General features: G+C 40.6%; 1 protein-coding gene across 6 annotated transcripts in view; it reads right to left on the reverse strand.

Annotated features, from left to right (window-relative positions):
* The window catches only part of UTRN (utrophin), a 390,409-nt gene that overhangs the window by 99,092 nt on the left and 270,756 nt on the right, over positions 1–20,561 (reverse strand). For all 6 annotated transcript variants that reach the window (XM_075088021.1, XM_075088020.1, XM_075088019.1 and 3 more), the window contains one exon: positions 712–841. In XM_075088021.1, the coding sequence (XP_074944122.1) occupies positions 712–841 (130 nt within the window). The remainder of the gene's footprint in view (positions 1–711; positions 842–20,561) is intronic.

Below are 20,561 nucleotides of genomic sequence, written 5' to 3' on the forward strand. Positions count from 1 at the left end.
GTAGATTACTACCTTTTCCAAGAACAGTTCTGACATAATTAAAAATAAGATTTTATAATGTTGTAGCTTATATCAGAACCATAATTACACTGATATTTTGTATATTTTTCTATTTTGTGATTATAGGGGGTGAGGTGGAGGAAAATTATGACCTCCTTGTTGGTCTCTGATATCGACAAATATCTCAACAAATACTATGCCAATATCATTTCTAGGATAGGTGTGGTTTATTCTTTAGTAATAAGTCATCTGGTATGCAAATCTAAGATTTTGTAATTACTGCCTTCCTAAAGCGGATTCCCTTTACTTCTAATGAGATACACCACCGAATAGATTTATTTCTATTTGTGGAGTAAAACTTTGCAATAACAACATATATACATTTGAGTGTGTATCCTTGAACTACTATTTAGACTACATTTAAGGTGCATATGTTATCATGTTAAGAAAAAAAGAACTGATGACTTCAGTGTTTTGAATCAAAAACTGGAGAAGGAAACAGAGATTCTTCTACTTCCTCCATTAAAATGTGAGAACTTACAAAGCAGATTAGCAATACTTTGAGGCTAAATCATAGAAATAAAAGCAATCAGGATGTCGCCTGGAAAATTCTGAAGTCTAACCAAGTAATTGGGATATAAAATATGTACTAGAGACACGTAAGGCCTTTTTCTGTCCTTTTAACCATTCCTAGAAGAGAGTATTTCTGACCTGTTTTTGAATGCAAGCTCCTTCTAGGTTCCTCGGGCCCCTCAATTGGTTGGTCAGCAAGGAAAACTCGTGCCTGGTCCACAGCATTGAGAATGGTTTGCTCTTTATCCTTCAGTTCACGCCTCAGTGCCTTTTGGGAAGGGAAAGAACACCATTTGTAACTTGATCTTGTGAACAACAGATATTATACCATTTTCTCTGTTTTCACCTCTCTGGCCAGACCTGTCCAGGGAGTAAGTAATAGCCAACATATCATTCAGACTGCAAGGTAAAATGTAAATTTTACAAAACAGAAATGGTAAGAAATAAATTAAGGCTAGGAGGGTAATTTTTATGTGTTTATAGAACACAAGAAGGATGATGATGGTAGGTTTTAAAAACACTCACCTAACAGAAATGGAAACTACTACATTCAGCTTAAAAAAAATAGTAAAAATTAAAGGGTTTATTGCTATTTAACAGGATTGCTAATATAGAGTAGTTTGCTACAACAGACTTTTTTCTTTTTATTGATAGCTGGAATAACAGAAAATTGCATCTGCTGAAAACTCAGAAGATAATTACACAACTGCTAAAAAGAATTGTAGAAGTACTTTACGTCCCTTAGAAAATGTTACCTTTTATCTGTGTCTCCTATTTATTAATGTTTTCAAAACTTAGAAGAGATATAATCAGAAATTTTATGATCATAATACATTCTCAAAAAACCATCCTTCAAATTAGCAAAAAATATTTTGAGTCTTACTATGCAGAAACAATTGAGCCTTGTACACAACACAAAAAAAATTTTTCTTTAAGATGCTTTCATACTAATGGAAATTAATTTCAGGACATTTTGTTCTCCAGCAATTATAACTTTTTTTAAAGGGTTAAGTGTAACCACCTTTTTTTTTTCTATTAAAAGGGTGTTCATAAATAGTCAGCTGTGATGTTTCTTATAAAGCATTTTCTTCCATTCAATTTTTTAAGTATAAATCTGTCCCACCTAGAAGGAAACTGCTTTGCATGTTTTATTTATATTCCTTTCAACCAACAGAAACACAAAAGAAGACACTTCAAACTTTATTCAAATGCTATGTTTACTTTTTCCAATACATTTTTTAGCTCTAATTAAAAAATAAAGGTTTATTTTGCTGACACAATCTGCTCAGGCCCCATTCCAGCTCAAGAAAAGCAGTTCGTCAGCGTTCACAACATTACATAAAACAAGTGCTTTCCACTACAGAAAACTGTGAAAAACAGTTACCAAGCCTCACAAATACTACCTTACCCTTCTCATCAGTGAATGTCTTGATGCCACAAACAGAAAAAACACCTACCTCTTGACTTCAGCTCAGCAGGGGGCAAGTTGTTATTTTTCTCCCCTTTTCCCCCACTTTATTCCTTTATCCTCACCTTCCCAAATCCTTCCATTCCTTCTCACTCTACTTCGGCTCCAAAATAAATTAAAAACCCCAAACCCAACAAAAACCAATCACTGAAAATATGCTAACCTACATTACATTTAGGAGCTTGCATTATACAGTCCTATCTTCAGTAACCATTAACTATTGTCTTTACACAAAAAATGCTTCAGAACACTGTTATCTCTACATGCTTTTGTATAGCAAAAATAAAAATAAGCACCAATTCTCTACAGGATTCAGTATATAGTATGTTTAATGAGAAACAAAAATAGTCCTATGAAAAACAAGCCCTATTTTGTAAAAAAAGAAAAATATTTTTTTAAAGAAACTGAAGTATTGTAAAAGCAATATTCCTGAAGAATCCCTTCAAATCAGTATGTATCAATATTTTAATTTCACATAACACATTAGAATAAGACTGTTCAAAATCATCCATATTTTACAAATCATGAAAACATTCTCCCTGCAAGAATTTCTTTCAGGAAAGAAGGAAGACTGGAAGCCATTATCACTACTGTGCAAGTAAGGCTTAAAAATTATGCATTTAAAAAGCTTTTGGCTAGTAGAGCCTGTGTGGATGCATCATTAGAATACAGTCTTAACTTTTCATTTCAAAGATTTTGTCAGAAATAGATAGATGATTACTTCAGTGTGAAGTAGGAAATCTTTCTAGAATTGCTTTTTTTCCCCCCTCCATGCAATTTCCCAAAATTTCCAAAGCATAAAAGAAAAAATGAGGCTGACAGATTTTGAGCCTACTAAGAAATTTCAGCAGTTTGATATAATCTAGCGATGGATCTCTTTTGTTGTGTCTCTCCTGTTTACCTTCACATACTGTGTTCACCAATTTCTCCTGATCACCCTCAATAAAACTTCCATCAAGTTTGGCCTAAAAGACCTTGGATTTAATTCTCCGTCCCCCTCCATCACCCCTGCCACTGGAGCTGTTAAAATTGAGGTTGACAACACAAAGAGTTTAAGACTTCGGCCCATCAACTCTAAGTCATCCATGGCGTTCCTTAGTAATACATCTTGACAAAGAAATCTTTTAGCATGGAAGAAACCTTGCACATGAAATAATAATATTGAAATAGTTTAGGAGTAAAGACTCTCTTGAGCACACCATAGACTTGACTTCTTTCGTTATGGTTTATACGTTTTTTTTCTTATGCCACAGATGCAAAAATAATTTTTGGAACTCAGACTTGCATAACTTTATTCCTTGTTTCTTAGCAATAGTCAATATCTCCCTGTCTCTCTATTTCTGCCAGTAAACAACAACAGCAATGAGAGTACTTGATGGAAGAATAACCAAATATATCAGTAATACCCTCTTGTCCTCCCAGACAAACCTCTCTTCAAAAGAACAAAAGAGAAACTCACTTATAAATCTAATCTTGATCTCAAATATCATCTGACTTGAGTGAACTGAAGAAAGATTTCATTGGAAAAAAAATCACATCTACAAGAATGCCAGAGATTAATAGTAAATCATAAAAAGCCCAGCAAGGAACATAAAAGCTGCAACAATTAATTTGATCATTGTAATAAAGATTTTTATATAATACGAAATACAATCATGTATTTTGGTGTTTTATTTAGTTTTGCAAAAGATACCTCTCCAATGGCTACTCAGAACAGGCACACCTCTCTCAGCAGGGAAGCATATTACTGTGTCACTTCATTCCCCCGTTTCTCATTAAGGACTAAAACAGTTAAAGCATTTGTACAGCTCTGAGTGTAGCACATGTTTTGGTAGCAGGACAATTCTTTCCCTGTGGCTAGCTATACTTTTCAGGGAGAAAATCAGGAGAAAATGAATACTAGAGTTTTGGTATAGATTAAAAGAATAATAACTGAAGGTATGACAAAAGACTTGAGGGGCATCTCAAGACTTGTCACTGAAGCTGTCCTCTAATAAGGTAAACACACGGATACAAGTATGTTGTAAGTCCTGTTGGGTATGCAGATGTGAACACAAAATGAAAGTGTGAACGCTGAGCAGACAGCACAATTTTTTTCCACAGTATGCGCCTTTATTTTTCTAAAAGTACAATGATATTTTAAAGCTACAGTGGTTATACAAAAAGGGACTGCATGCAACTTTGGCAGTAATTCGTACCACCATATTTCATACTACAATTCTAAACTGTACAATTACTGGACGCTTTAGGTAAAGGTTTAAAATGCAAGCTTCACTTCCCTCAGTAATCTGACAGGTGACAGAGTACCAAATCCAATGTCTATGCTCCCAGCGGTTTTATTGCATTTGCAAATTCATTTTTTTCTTTGCTACATAAAGCAGGACATGGATTTTTAAAGATTCCTAGAGAAATCAACAAGAAACATTCTTGATTCTTGAAGGGAAAAACACCCTGGTAACCTAAAATCTGGTGTGCTGTTGCAGTGTCAATGAAAGAATTTTCAGAGCTGATCATAAGTAACACTAGCCACGAATAATTTAGAAAATCCTCCTTTGGGACCTTAAAGAATTCTTCCATGGTAGATGGACACGGGCTCACAAAACTACACTCTTGAAATGTTTTATACAGCATCACACAAAGCAACAACTGATTTTGCAGGTATGAGGGACATCCTTCAAGTTACTTGACTATGGCAGAGTAACCCAGGATGCCACTAACAGAAACCTTCTCTCAGGGAGGAGAACAAACAAGTGTTAGCTCTCTGATTTACAACCATTAGCTGACAATTTACTCTCCCCATTTTGATTTGTTCCTTTTTCAGTTAAACATATGTTTTTCCTATTATAACTTTGGAAGTTATATACCATTTATTCTGTTATACCAAGGTAATCTAACCCATTTGCCCTCTCTTCGTTAGAGATGCTTATGATTTCCAATGTAAAAACTAACTCTTCTTACATGCTAACAATCTTTACCTTACTGTCTGAATTCATTGTCAAGGAGTTTGCCTAAACCAAGGCCTTCCAAAATTTCTCTTGGAAATGCTTTGTAGCTGAAGCCTTTTCCACTCTTGAAAAATTAAAAAGGTAGAAAAACTTTTTCTATTCATGAATTTTTACACTGTTTAGTGTATCCTGTAAGCACCTATTTCTTTCAATTGCATCTTAAAATTATTTTTTGAGCATCGTAAGTGGGCTTCCAAAATTATGCACTGTTGATTTACAGCCTCTTTTTTCCTCTTTTGAATTGTACAGGCCTGTACAAAATTATTCAAGGAGCAGATCGGCTTAATAGTTCCAACAGATGAAGGCAAAGCTAATTTCAAAGAAAACACATGGGATGTTTCTTAAAAACAGAACGTATTTAAATCAGGTTTCATTATGCACTCTTTCAAGGAAGTAAAGATGCATGTTACTGTAACTCATATCAGTTTATCACATTGTAATTTTATGTGCCAATCAGCAGCTCCTGTAGCATTTAATTACTTAGTCATCTTTATTCTGCACCCAGTGCTTGAAAAACTCGTTTTATACACTAAAATGAAATGGAAAAATCACCCATGGTATATAGTTGGATGGGGAGAACAAGTAGGACGATTGAGAAAATTTGAAGAATGGGAAGAGGAATTGTTTATAAAGATCACACAGAGACCAAGGTTGTGACTGAGTCTCTGCCGGCTGTCTGCATCATTAAATAAGCACAGCACGTTTAAAAGCTGCTCCTTCATGACAGGCAATTTAACATATATACGTAAAATTTCAAAAGTAAGTATTTTGGCCTCTGGACACACTTCTATGTGAAAGTCAGTTTTACAATGTATCTACCCCAGCTAATACAGAATACATTCAAATAAAGAGCAGTATTTAGTCTGAGATGGTGCGTCTCACCATGTATTTACCTTTTATTAGCTCATACTTAATCTATGTGACAAGAGAAATAATGGAGGAAAATGGTGCCTAATATACAAGCATTAATAGCTGCAGACACGTGTAGCAAATGGGACCCCAAAGATGAGACCCAATCCTACATGTTCTGATAATCAGTGACCAACACCAGAATAAGGAAAGGAAGGCAAAAATCGGGGGGGTGAGGGAGGAAGCTATTTGCCTTTGTAATAAATATATATTCAGTATTTCAGAATTTTTTTTTTTTAATAGAAGAATCTAAACAGAAGTTTAAATTTTGGAGGTTTATCCCACATCACTTGCAAAAGTCTTCTCTAAAAGGACAAGAGACAAGTGAGTAGCAAGGGCTGCATTTTTTCTAAATTGCTTCTCAGCTTAACACTTGCTGCCTCTATTGCTAAAAGCGGCAATACAGTGTCCAAAGAGGGTGGCAACTACTAGGGTTCAACGTGAGAGTAGACCTGGAAGTCACATTCATAGCAAATTCCTTTCTTGCCTGCATGCATGGAGAGACTAAATTGACAAGAATATAAGAGCACACATGTGGGCAAAAGAGAAAATTAGGCTACGTATATCGGTGACCTTTTACCAGAGGCCAATAAACGTTTTTTATGGAGGAAATACAGAATGGCACCGTAGCTACTATCTTATGTAATGTCTCCTCCTTCATTACAACAACTTTTCAGTATCTTGAACATCCTTGTGTAGTTAAGATACATCTGTTGATATTGCTTTGGCAGGTGGTATCAGATCTGTCTAAGGTTAGTAAGCAAGTTAAGAATATAATCCAGAGATCGGTCCCAAGGCTCGATAGCTATGCGTGGCAGGGTATGTGGGAAAGTATGGGCAAATGCCTAAGACAGTGGGCACCCCCCATGGTGTGGGACTTCACCCCTGAACAAGTGCAGAATCCTGAAAAATTAGTAGAACGTTTGGAGGAAGTATGTTGTCACCCTGGCAATTCCAGAGAGATACAAATCACTGCCATGTGCTGGGGTCTGGCTTATGCCTATTGAGCCCTATTTAACACTATTCAGTACCCCCAAGGGAAAGAGAAGGGAGCTACTCCAACCCCCGTGACAAGCACTGCGGCCACTCAAACCCCCACGATAGACTCTGCAGCTACTCCAACCCCAGCGACAAGCACTGTGGCCACCCAACCCCCTACAACAGATACTGCAGCTACTCCAACCCCAGCGACAAGCACTGCGGCCACCCAACCCGCCGCGACAGATACTGCAGCTACTCTAACCCCAGTGACAAGCACTGAGGCCACCCAACCCGCCGCGACAGATACTGCAGCTACTCCAACCCCAGCGACAAGCACTGCGGCCACCCAACCCGCCGCGACAGATACTGCAGCTACTCTAACCCCAGTGACAAGCACTGCGGCCACCCAACCCGCCGCGACAGATACTGCAGCTACTCCAACCCCAGCGACAAGCAGTGCAGCCACCCAACCCGTCGCGACAGATACTGCAGCTACTCCAACCCCAGCGACAAGCACTGCGGCCACCCAACCCCCTACGACAGATACTGCAGCTGCTCCAACCCCGGTGACGAGCACGGCGGCCACTCAAACCCCCACGACAGGCACTGCAGCTACTCAAACCCCAGTGCCAAGCATTGCAGCTAAACCAGAGGACCAACCTGTGCCAGTATCAGTCACCCCTATACGCAAGAAGAAATCATGGAAGAGAAGGTCAACTCGTTTAGAAAGAGATTACGAGGAACCAGGGCCATCATGAGAAGAGGAGGAGCAGGAGGAACCATGTGTACAAGAAACGAAAACTACCCGATCTCTATCCTTGAGTGAGTTGCGGGATATACGGAAAGATTTTGGGCGTCATTCAGGTGAACACGTTATCACCTGGCTGCTCCGATGCTGGGATAATGGGGCCAGTAGTTTGGAATTATAGGGGAAGGAAGCCAAACAACTGGGATCCCTCTCTAGGGAAGGGGGTATTGATAAAGCAATTGGAAAAGGAACACAAGCCCTCAGCCTCTGGAGGCGGCTCCTGGCTGCGGTGAGAGAGAGGTATCTCTTCAAAGAAGATATTGTATTTTGCCTACGAAAATGGATGACCATGGAGAAAGGCATTCAGCATCTAAGGGAATTAGCCGTGCTTGAGGTGGTTTATGGTGACCTGGACGATCAATGGTCCTGCAAAGATCCAGATGAAGCTGAGTGCACACGACCCATGTGGCGGAAGTTTGTACGGAGCGCACCATCCTCGTATGCAAACTCATTGGCAGTGATGTCCTGGAAAGATGACGAGACACCAACGGTGGCTGGGTTGACTGATAGACTCCGGGAATATGAAGCGAATCTCTCTTCCTCGCTCGTCTCTGCTGTTGAGAAACTGTCCCGAGAGTTCCAGCAACTCAAAGAAGATATGTCCTACTCCCCACCAGTACGGACCAGTATCTCAGCCATTAGGAGTAATCATCCCTTGGCTCAAGAGAAGGGATACACACGACGGGGCACCCTATGGTTTTACCTGCGTGATCACAGAGAGGACATGAAGAAGTGGGATGGAAAACCTACCTCAGCCTTAGAGGCACGGGTACGTGAGCTGCAAGGGAGAACAATTACTCAGGGGAGTTTCTCCAGGAAAGCTGCTGCCCCAGTTTCCCATAAGCAATTCTCCAGACAGAGGAGCAGAAGTGCTGATGGCCTGACTGATCTTAACAGAGACACCCGTGATTCATATTTACCGGAAGTGAGTGATGAATACTATGATCAGGACTACGGGGGCCCTGCCTCCAGCCAGGTGGAGGAAAGGGATAACCGGGTTTACTGGACTGTGTAGATCCAATGGCCTGGCACATCTGACCCACAGGAGTATAAAGCTTTAGTGGACACCGGCGCACAGTGTACCTTAATGCCATCAAACTATATAGGGGCAGAACCCATCAGCATTGCTGGAGTGACAGGGGGATCCCAAGAGCTAACTGTATTGGAGGCCGAAGTGGGAATTCCTCACTGGGAATGAGTGGCAAAAGGACCCTATTGTGACTGGCCCAGAGGCTCCGTGCATCCTTGGCATAGACTATCTCAGGAGAGGGTATTTCAAGGACCCAAAAGGCTACAAGTGGGCTTTTGGTGTAGCCGCCTTGGAGAGGGCGGAAATTAAACAGCTGTCTACCTTGCCCGGTCTCTCAAAGGACCCTTCTGTTGTAGGGTTGCTGAAGGTCAAAGAACAACAGGTGCCGATCGCCACCACAACAGTGCACCGGCGGCAATATCGCACCAACAGAGACTCTCTGATCCCCATCCACGGGCTCATTCGTCGACTGGAGAGCCAAGGAGTCATCAGTAAAACCCACTCACCCTTTAACAGTCCCATATGGCCAGTCCGGAAGTCTAATGGAGAGTGGAGACTAACAGTAGACTATCGTGGCCTGAACGAAGTCACTCCACCGTTGAGTGCTGCTGTGCCAGACATGCTAGAACTTCAATACGAACTGGAGTCCAAGGCAGCCAAGTGGTATGCCACAATTGATATCGCTAATGCATTCTTCTCAATCCCTCTGGCAGCAGAGTGCAGGCCACAGTTTGCTTTCACATGGAGGGGCGTCCAGTACACCTGGAATCGACTGCCCCAGGGGTGGAAACACAGCCCTACCATTTGCCATGGACGATCCATAATGCTTTGGAACAAGGTGGAGCTCCCGAACACCTACAATACATTGATGACATCATTGTGTGGGGCAATACAGCAGAAGAAGTTTTTGAGAAAGGAAAGGAAATAGTTCAAATCCTCCTGAAAGCTGGTTTCGCCATAAAACAAAGTAAAGTTAAGGGACCTGCACGAGAAATCCAGTTCTTGGGAACCAAATGGCAAGATGGTTGTCGTCAGATTCCAATGGATGTGATCAACAAAATAACAGCCATGTCTCCACCAACCAGCAAAAAGGAAACACAAGCTTTCTTGGGCGTTGTGGGTTTTTGGAGAACGCATATTCCACACTACAGTCTGATCGTAAGCCCTCTCTATCAAGTGACCTGGAAAAAGAATGATTTCAAATGGGGCCCTGAACAACAACAAGCCTTTGAACAGATTAAACGAGAAATAGTTCATGCAGTAGCTCTTGGGCCAGTCCGGGCAGGACAAGATGTAAAAAATGTGCTCTACGCTGCAGCCGGGGAGAATGGCCCTACCTGGAGCCTCTGGCAGAAAGCGCATGGGGAGACCCGAGGTCGACCCCTAGGGTTTTGGAGTCGGGGATACAGAGGGTCCGAAGCCCGCTATACTCCAACTGAAAAAGAGATATTGGCAGCATATGAAGGGGTTCGAGCTGCTTCAGAAGTGGTTGGTACTGAAGCACAGTTGCTCCTGGCACCCCGACTGCTAGTGCTGGGCTGGATGTTCAGAGGGAACGTCCCCTCCACACACCATGCAACTGATGCTACGTGGAGTAAATGGGTTGCACTGATCACCCAGCGGACTCGAGTAGGAAACCCCAGTCGCCCAGGAATCTTGGAAGTGATTATGGACTGGCCAGAAGGCAAAGACTTTGGAATATCACCAGAGGAGGAGGTGACACGTGCTGAAGAAGCCCCACTGTATAACACGCTGCCAGAAAAGGAGAAGCAGTATGCCCTGTTTACTGATGGGTCCTGTCGCCTTGTGGGAAAGCACCGGAGATGGAAGGCTGCTGTATGGAGTCCTACACGACAAGTAGCAGAAACTGCTGAAGGAGAAGGTGAATCGAGCCAGTTTGCAGAGGTAAAGGCCATCCAGCTGGCCTTAGACATCGCTGAACGGGAAAAGTGGCCAGTGCTCTATCTCTATACTGACTCCTGGATGGTGGCAAATGCCCTGTGGGGCTGGCTGCAGCAGTGGAAGCAAAGCAACTGGCAGCGCAGAGGCAAACCCATCTGGGCTGCCACATTGTGGCAAGATATTGCTGCCCGGGTAGAGAAACTGGTTGTAAAGGTATGGCATGTGGATGCTCACGTCCCCAAGAGTCGAGCCACTGAAGAACATCGAAACAACCAGCAGGTAGATCAGGCTGCCAAGATTGAAGTGGCTGAGGTGGATCTAGACTGGCAGCATAAGGGTGAACTATTTCTAGCTCGATGGGCCCATGACACCTCAGGCCATCAAGGGAGAGATGCAACATACACGTGGGCTCGTGATCGAGGGGTGGACTTGACCATGGATATTATTGCACAGGTTATCCACGAATGTGAAACATGTGCTGCAATCAAGCAAGCAAAGCAGGTAAAGCCTCTGTGGTATGGGGGACGATGGCTGAAATATAAATATGGGGAGGCCTGGCAAATTGGCTATATCACACTCCCACAGACCCGCCAAGGCAAGCGCCATGTTCTCACCATGGTAGAAGCAACCACCGGCTGGCTGGAAACATATCCTGTCCCCCACGCCACTGCCCGGAACACTATCCTGGGTCTCGAAAAACAAGTCCTGTGGCGACATGGCACCCCAGAGAGAATTGAGTCAGACAATGGGACTCATTTCCGAAATAGCCTCATAGACACCTGGGCCAAAGAGCATGGCATTGAGTGGGTGTATCACATCCCCTATCACGCACCAGCCTCTGGGAAAATCGAAAGATACAATGGACTATTAAAGATGACACTGAGAGCAATGGGGGGTGGAACATTTAAACACTGGGATACACATTTAGCAAAAGCCACCTGGTTAGTCAACACGAGGGGATCTGCCAGGTGAGCTGGCCCTGCCCAATCAGAATCCTTACGTACTGTGGAAGGGGATAGAGTCCCTGTAGTACACATAAAAATATGCTGGGCAAGACAGTCTGGGTTATTCCTGCTTCCAGCAGAGGCAAACCCACTCGTGGGATTGCGTTTGCTCGAGGACCTGGGTGCACTTGGTGGGTGATGAGGGAGGATGGAGGAGTCCGGTGTGTACCTCAGGGGGATTTAATTTTGGGTGAAAACAGCCAATGAACTGAATAATATGCTGTTAATTGCTATATGATGTTGTATGTCATCACTACTATGGTTGCATCAATGGAATGTTATCATGGTGGGAATCTCCCAATTAATAATAATAGCGAATGTACCTTCAATGGAACCAGGCAAAGTGCAGCGGTGATGGAACAAGGACTGACATGCAACAATCTGACCCCATGCACACCGCCTCTCTGAAGGACCCTTACAAGAGATGAAAACCAAAGTCATGGACTAAATGAACTCAATGGACATTTCACAGGCATTCTACAGGGGTGTTCCATAGACTAGTGGAATGATAAATGAAAATCTGTATAGAGATATATATATATATTGTTAAAGGATGAGAAGATGGATAGGGATTATTGAATTTGTACTGAATAGTATGGGACCTGAGCACGATGTCAATGATATGGAATAAGGAGTGGATACTGTCATGGTTTCAGCTGGGATAGAGTTAATTTTCTTCACTCTAGCTGGTATAGTGCTGTGCTTTGAAATTAGCATGGAAAAAAAAAAACCTGTTGAGATAACACACAGACGTTTAGGCTGTTGCTGGGTAGCGCTTATACTAGTCAAGGACATGTCTAGCCTCCCATGCTCTGCTGGGTGCACAAGAAGCTGGGAGGGGAGGGGGCACAGCTAAGAGAGCGGATTCAAACTGACCAAAGGGATATTCCATATCATGTAACGTCATGCCCAGTATGCTACCTGGGAGGGGCTGGCCGGGGGAGGGAGGGAGGGAGCAATAGCGGCTCTGGGACGGGCAGCGTTGGTCGGCGGGTGGTGAGCGGCTCTATCGTTCGTGTTTCTGCGTTTTTTTTTCCTGTTTTCCCTTTCCTTCCTTTTCCCTTTTATTATATTAACACTATTGTCATTATTATCATAATCATTTACCATCATCATTTTATTGTAATCATTAAACTGTGCTTATCTCAACCCACAAGTTCTTTTGCTCGTCCGATTCTCTTCCCCATCCCACAGGGGTGGGGGGGGTGGTGAGCGAGCCGCTGCGTGGTGTTCAGTTGCCAGCTGAGGCTGAACCACGACACTTACTTAAGGCTTTTCCTTTGATTTATCAAAAAAGGTGCTTCAGGCCAGAAGGAGGGATATTTCCTCACTGAGACTATTTCTCCCTTGATAATTTCCTTTCCCACTCTGGTCCATGGATGAGAGCATGTGGTCATGGCTATTCAGCCACCTCTGTATATGCATTAATAGATATATAGTATATGAAAAATTATCAACGTACTTCACCATAGTACAGCCAAAGAGATAGAGGATTGAAAGTACGCTTTATCACCTACTGTTCAGACTTACAGACCTCAAATATGAAGCTGTTACTAACATTTTAAAAAAAAAAACTAATAAACTGAAAATCTCAAACTGCATCTATGTATTTATGTGGTGTCCCCTTAGTTAAGAAAGTGTAACTGACTTCCTTCTGAACTTGTTAAAGCAGTTCAAAAACGGTAAGGCTATTTTCTTCTTTTTCCTCTAATGGCATTTTAAAATCAGAAAAAGATGCTTTGAAGCCAGTTTGGAAAGTTTTCACTTACAATAACCTTGCAGAGACTTTGAAAGGACTCATTTGTCCACTAGAAAAGAATCCAATGCTACATCATAATGGCAGAGGTAAGCTTAATTTTCATCTAGATTGCATCAAAAAAGAGACATTAAAAAAGCTCTTCTTGAATAAAGAGTACGCGGCAAAACTCCTTCTTCAAAATTAAAATAAAAATTGTTTTACGCACAGTTAATGATCAGCCAAGAAAGAACTTCTCTAGTCTTTTCCAAAAGAAGAACTGCTGCAACTCCTGCATTCCCTAGTGACGCTACAGGATCTAAATCCAACTAGGGGTGAAGGGAGACACTGCTTAATTGAGCAAAGGTCACAAAAAATGAGGCATAATGATGGTCATTAATGTGTCTTCCAGCACCAATAACCTTATGTAACTGGATTTCGTATTTCCTAGCTCACTGAAATGAGACTTTGTCATTTGTGTTTCTAGGTCAATGATAACCAAGCCTGGGCTGTCCTGAGAAGTTTGCTGGACCCGACAGAGCAGTTTTACACACTAGAAAATGTGAAATGCTTCAGCTTTTTTTTTTTTTTAAATACGATTTGGAACTAACTGTTGGGGAAAAACAAGCAAACAAACCACCCCCAAACACCCACACTGTGGATCCCTGAGCTGTTGCCAAAGACGTTTTCTTCAAAACAGTTTTTCTAAAAATATATTATTTTTTTTATTTTACACAGAAGTAATCTGAAAAGACAGAGACCTCAGCATATTAACACAAATTCCCCCCTGAATGAACTACTGAAATCCTCAGTATTATAGCCATTCTGGATTTCTCCAAAAACTTTAGTGGAACCCTGTTGTGATGGCTTTGCTACACACTTAGCACATATCCATTGAATTTGCTTTGCTAGGTCTTTTTCCCTTCTTCAAGAAAGCCATTTTTTGAATATTCAACTCTTACTTTGTGTTTCACTGTACCAAGAGAGGAATCTCCTTTCCATGGCTAAGCTTTCTCTCTTATCAATGACAATATTGACCGTGACTGTAAAAGGGACAGCACTCTCTTTTATTTTGGTTTTATGTGCTCTAGTTTTTTACTGGAAAAAAAAAATAAGTACAAGTATAATATAAACAAAATAGAACAAAACCTGCTGGAATACAACGCCGCCTTTGCTCATCCAGCCACTTACTAAGCTAACTGAGCATATTTTGGTCTGAAGCCGTTGTAATATGACTGCTAAAAAAGGGTATGAGAATCATTAAAGTTGATGGCTTGAAACAAAAACTACACAAAAGAAATAGATTAAAACAGGCTTTTTTTGTCATTGCTATGCACAGGAAAAAAAAGTAATGTTTCTAGCAGTGCTTTTAGAAAAAAAAAATCTGTTTAACATACCTAATCAGGATTTAATATAAGAATTTCTACAGGTTGCACCCCAGAGACAGCAAAAATGCCTGAATCAGAGTGCAGAGTCTGACATAGAGGGAAGCTCTTGAAGCTTTCCAGTCTTCGCGTGATAGAAAAAAGCAGTATTTTGTTTTACAAAGCAGCAATCATCCTGCTAGCAGTGGAACCAATTTCCAAATGCCAATCTACTTGTGATACACATTCAGTTTTACACCAAAGGACTACAGTGTGCTTTTAGTGAAGGAAAATTAATCCCACCAACCTCTACTATGGAAACATGACAGCCATCCTGTATCAACAGGAAATGAACATGCAACTTCTGGTCTGGATTTTTCCTGGAGAAGACGACACAGTTCATACTAAAAGGATTAACTGGCAAGTTGTGACGTTAACACGCACGCTTGCTTTTAACAATTACAGATGAACAAACCTTCCATTTTAGTTCCGAACCAAACAACAGCACTTCAAAAGTTAAATATCCTTGAACACTAGGCCAACGTTCAAAATAAATGGGGAAGAAAACACCATCTACATATCATCTATACAGTCAACAGAAATATTTTCAGGATTTTTTTGTAAGACACAAACACACATACATACAGCTGTAAAACAGTTCAGTGTGCCCCAATGAATTATAAAACAGTAATATGCTCAATGAAACCACTTGAGTCCTACAGTTACCAATCTGCAAACACATTTGAGGCCAGACAGGCAGCAAGTGCTCTGCGTCACAGATGAAAGACCAGGGTATATAGTACTGATGTGCCCCTTGCTTCAGTAAGGGCACACCTAAGCACCAACCCATAGATAAGGAAAGCTGAACAGCAATTTGAAACTTCCCATTTTATTCTTGACTTCATTACTGGTTTTAGAAATGCTGTTGATGAGACATATTCCCATAAGAACCCAACAACTTAAAAATTAACAGTTTAACAAATATTGTGTTTCCAGTTATTCCTTTCAAGCATTCAGGTACTGCTTTGTCATTGACTAATATTGGCAGATTAGAAAGATGACAGGTTGTGTGATGTAGCAATCACTTCACAATTATTTTGTAATGTGTATATTTTTGTAGTTAACTGAAAGGACAGAACCATAATTAGTATAAAATCAATTTATACCACCTCTCCTGTCTCAATCACTTGAGCAAGACATGGAGTCTACTTTAATAAGGGCTTCTCCTTTACAGATGACCAGATGGCAAAAGTGATTTAAAAATCTGATATAAGATGCAAAGGCTTTAAAAGCCTTCTAATAACTATTAGACTTTTAACATTAGTTTATGATCTAGAAACCCTGAACTCCACTTTAAAAAAAACCTCTAAACATAAAACAAAGCCAACCAAATGGAAACAGTATATACAGGAAACCCCAATAGTCTCCTCATTCCTCCATCTTCAAAGCAGCCTCTTTTTTTCAGGAAAATTTGTTGGCTTCCATTCCTACCACAATTTTTTTATTCTAAAAATACAAGAGTAGCAACCTTTTACCACCTGTGAACTGCACTGAATATTTTTTTAATTACAACGTTTTAAAGAAAAAAAGGTTCACCAACCATGATGCTTTATATATGTGCGCCAAAAGGAATAATGAGAGACCTTCTGCCATTTTATGTGAAATATTGGAAAAACATCCATCATTTCTACTGTTATAAACGATTTTTTAGATTTTGAATACGGGCAGCATATACAAACTGAAGGCATCTCCTGCATAGAAGAAAACAAATGTGATTTGATGGTATCTGTGGAATTAGCATGCAAATGAATTGTCAGTAATTTTTAAGACAATTCTCCATTCTCTAAGTATATGGAATTAGTTCCACTATCTATGCAACTCTGGAAAAAACACATCACAGATTTTCATGAAGACCCCAGCTTCAAATTCTTGAAGACAGATTCGCTGAGAATTCTGTAATCCAGCAGAAGTATCATGGGCATTCATGCACATCTCTGACCGACAGAAGGTGGAGAGAGATGTAACCCACTCTGTTTGCTCCATTTTCTTTTGCCTAAGGCCCCAGCCTCTGCTACCGGCTCCTGTCAAAAACAGGACAACAGCTTATATGAAGCTTAGGGGCAAAGCAGAACCTTTACTCTAACATGTAAAATAACTGGTGTCCAGACAAAGGCGACTGACACTAAGAAATCAGCAAAGATGTAATGTCATTTTAAATTGTCTGCAAAAAAACCTCCGAACAACCCCACAGGAAAACATCGCTGTACAATGCCAAGCAAAGCATTGCTGTAAGTCTATTTCAAAGCCATTAAGAGAGATTATAGTGTCTAAAACAATCAACCTGCAAGACAAGGCAATATATCATCAAAATAAGGATCCTTCCCTTTCAGATGAAACTGTTCTGTAGAGCTATCTACAGAACAGAAGTTACATTTCTTCTACAGTCTTCAAAGTTTTACCTCCTTTGAAGAAGCAAAGGAAATTTGTGTCCTCGATGCTAACTTTAATTAGGTTCAAACTGTGAAACTGTGCAGTGCATAGCATATAACACTATAGCTTTGGACAAGTTTTACTACTCAGTTACATAAACCCCAACAAATGAGGTTATGGTGGAAACACTGTCAGAGGGTCAAATTTGCGTCTCTTCTTTCTGGGTAGCAAGTCGTACAGTTGTTTTTTACATCAGAAAATACTCACAGGGAAAGGTGGGGGAGGGATAAAGAACAAAAAATCATTTTTTTTAATACAATCTAAAGACGCAATGCCTCCAGCCTCACACAAGACACACAAAGTATTTGCTGCATATTAAATTGCTTATTACTTAATTTAGCAAGAACATTCAAATATTCTATTAGCACTAGTAACCACATATATCTGCAGAGTCTTGCACTATTTTCCTGCACCATGCAATGGTAACCATCTACCTCTTCAACATAAGAGAGAAATTCTTCTTTCTTTGCTTGCCAGCAACAGACAGGCTTGGGTTTCTTTAGCTTGTGTTACTACTGAGCACTGATGAACTGTCAATGTTAACAGCTCATAAGATTCTTGCTTCACACCAAGAGGATAATACCATTAACAAGTTGGGTGCTGCATTGTTGTTAAGAGCAGCTAAACTCAGGTCACCTTTTGCTCATTTTGGGTGATTAAAATTTCCCCTGCATTTCTTCAAACATCAATGGGACATGTCTAATATGTTTAGTCTCATAAACTACTTTACTATTAAATGGTACCTACCATATTACTGCTGAGGTCCTGAGAAAAGTTTTTAATAATTACAGTTCAAACTCCAGACACTCAAGAGCAACTTTATAGTATGCAGCACTATGAATATTCATTCAGTATATGAAGATAGGATGCACTTTGTGAGCATGCTCACGTCTCGCATACAAGAAAGGTTTCTTGTAACATAAGCCTCCTCAGCGCAAGTGTACATCAGGGTCCTCACTGATGAATTGCTATCACCAAAAAAATAGGTTGTACTACATTACATCACCTATGAATTATAAATAAGTCTCAGAGGAGCACCTCCTGTCTGACAGCTGTGTAAGGGGAAGAATATTTCCTTCTGAAGGAGGAAGCACAGGCACCAGAGCCCAGCTGAATGCTAAAGCAGCAAAATGTTAGAGACCAGTTGCAATCTGAGACTACCTCCTGTGTTTCTGTTCTGGTTTTGGGGTTTGGTTGTGTGTGTAGGCATGCATGTATGCATACATGGTAGAGGACTGCAACTGGAAATCCTTTCAGAAGCAGAAATCCCGTCAAAGCTAATGACTTCTCTTTCTTAGAAACAGTCACTTTGGTTTCTCTTCAGAAGCAAATGACCTAGACAGTCAACTGAAAAATTACTGGACAGTCAATCTGTCCTCTACTGATGGATTATCCCTATGCAGCAGAATACCAGAGTCTCGGGTACAGGCAGCAGAAGAGCAGCTACATGGGCTCAGAACAAAGATCCTGTGTCACCAAGACCAGCTGCAAAAGTCATGTCAACCAAATGATGCTCAAAGTAGGGGAAAAAAAATTACTGAGAATTATCAGAGCTCAACCCAGAAAGTTTTCACCTCTCAAACTACAATTCCTGATTTTGCTTGCACCATAATTTATCTCGTGGTTTCTGTTACATGCTCCTCTCTCCCTAATCATTTCTCTCTTGGTTATTTTAGATCACCAGGGTCTACCTCTCCCTACCTTGTATCTTTTTGCTCTCCGCTTTTCCGCTATAGCTTCCTGTTTTCAAAACTTTCTAAACTGACAGAGTCTTTGTAAAGCTTATACCACATATTTGGTTAGTGTGATATGACAGATTATACTGGATCTCTGGTTTTGGTAACTTCTCCAAAATTTCCTGTCTATGGATCACGTGCTATTATTTCCAACATCTGCTCAGCAGAGAAAAGTTACTGTAAAACCACCACTGCAAAAAATAAGCAGTGTTTGAGATAGGAAATATTCTACTCCAGACAGTTCTCCAGGCTTATTTGGGAGAGACACAAGAAAGGAATACCTTAAGGGCAACAAGACTGTTTCCCTCTGGTTAGGCACCTCCTTCAGCTGGTTCTAGTTGCCATCAGAAGTTACAGGAACATGAAAAAGCAGAACTTGGCACCTGTGCCACATCCATACAAGGCAATGGCATTAAAAAAAGAAAAAGAAAGAAAAAAGACAAAGAAAAAAGCAATCCCCAACTGTGATGTGTCACATATTCTATGGCAGAGCAGCAATGCAGCAGGTATCACAACAGAGTTGTGGTGGGTTGGGAGTGTGTGTGTGTATTTTAAGTAGCGGAGGACTTTCCCTCATCGTTAATCACACCAAAACCAAATGACAGACAGAACTTCAGCAGGGAATTTTAGCCCCTTGTCAAACAGCGATCACCAAACTTGTCACAACATGCAATAGTCTATATTACTTTATTAGTTTCACTTCTGCCTCCCCACAACTTGTCCAACACAACAGCCTTACTAGGTCTTTGCATTTTCAAATAGGTGATCTAATAAAGTCTCATAAGAAGAACAGAAAACCCAGCTGGACCGGGAAATTAAACTAAGATTAGCAAAAAAAATATGGATGCTTTCAGTCAACCCTACCAATAAGAAACTAGGATTAAGACATTGCTTGGCATTCAGTATAAAATTATTAATAAAAAACACTGGGCAAGCCTGCTTGAAAATTGTGTTCTGCAAATTGTGTTAAATCATCCAGTTACAGGGTTGTGCCCTCCTACTATTCAACTGAGTTCGTTATTTGACTTTAACTTAATCTGGTTTTCTTTTTTTCCCCCCCAGTGAAAAAACCTGAAATTCAAATAATCCAGGGAAAGTTCTTCAAAATATCCATGGGCACTAAAAAGAAATCTTTGCCTTATTTTTTCCCCATCACAAGTTCTTATAATAGCTGTTCGCATAAACCATATTCCTTGATTAAAAATAATTCTATAAGGATGATTAATTGTTAGTTTGGGAAAAAAAAGGCCCTACTGAACCTTACTGCAAATGTTGTCGTTAACTATTTTTTTTTTTGAGGACTACAAAGTGGTTTTCCATTTATGAGAAAGAAGTCATTTAATATAACTGGTACTAGTTTGGTGTCAATTAGTGGAAGAGACTAATACTTAAAAGCATGCTTCCATGAAGCAAGGCATATTAAAGTTAACTCAGACCCACAAATACTTTCCCACAGAAGGCAGACACCTCAGACAGATCACAAGACTTATTACTTATTTTTACACTCTCAATTTCCTTTCTCTGCTTTGTTTCTTACTGAAAAAAAAAAAACAGCT

This window comes from Phalacrocorax aristotelis, chromosome 3 (assembly GCF_949628215.1).
Source record: "Phalacrocorax aristotelis chromosome 3, bGulAri2.1, whole genome shotgun sequence".
NCBI classification, from domain to species: domain Eukaryota; kingdom Metazoa; phylum Chordata; class Aves; order Suliformes; family Phalacrocoracidae; genus Phalacrocorax; species Phalacrocorax aristotelis.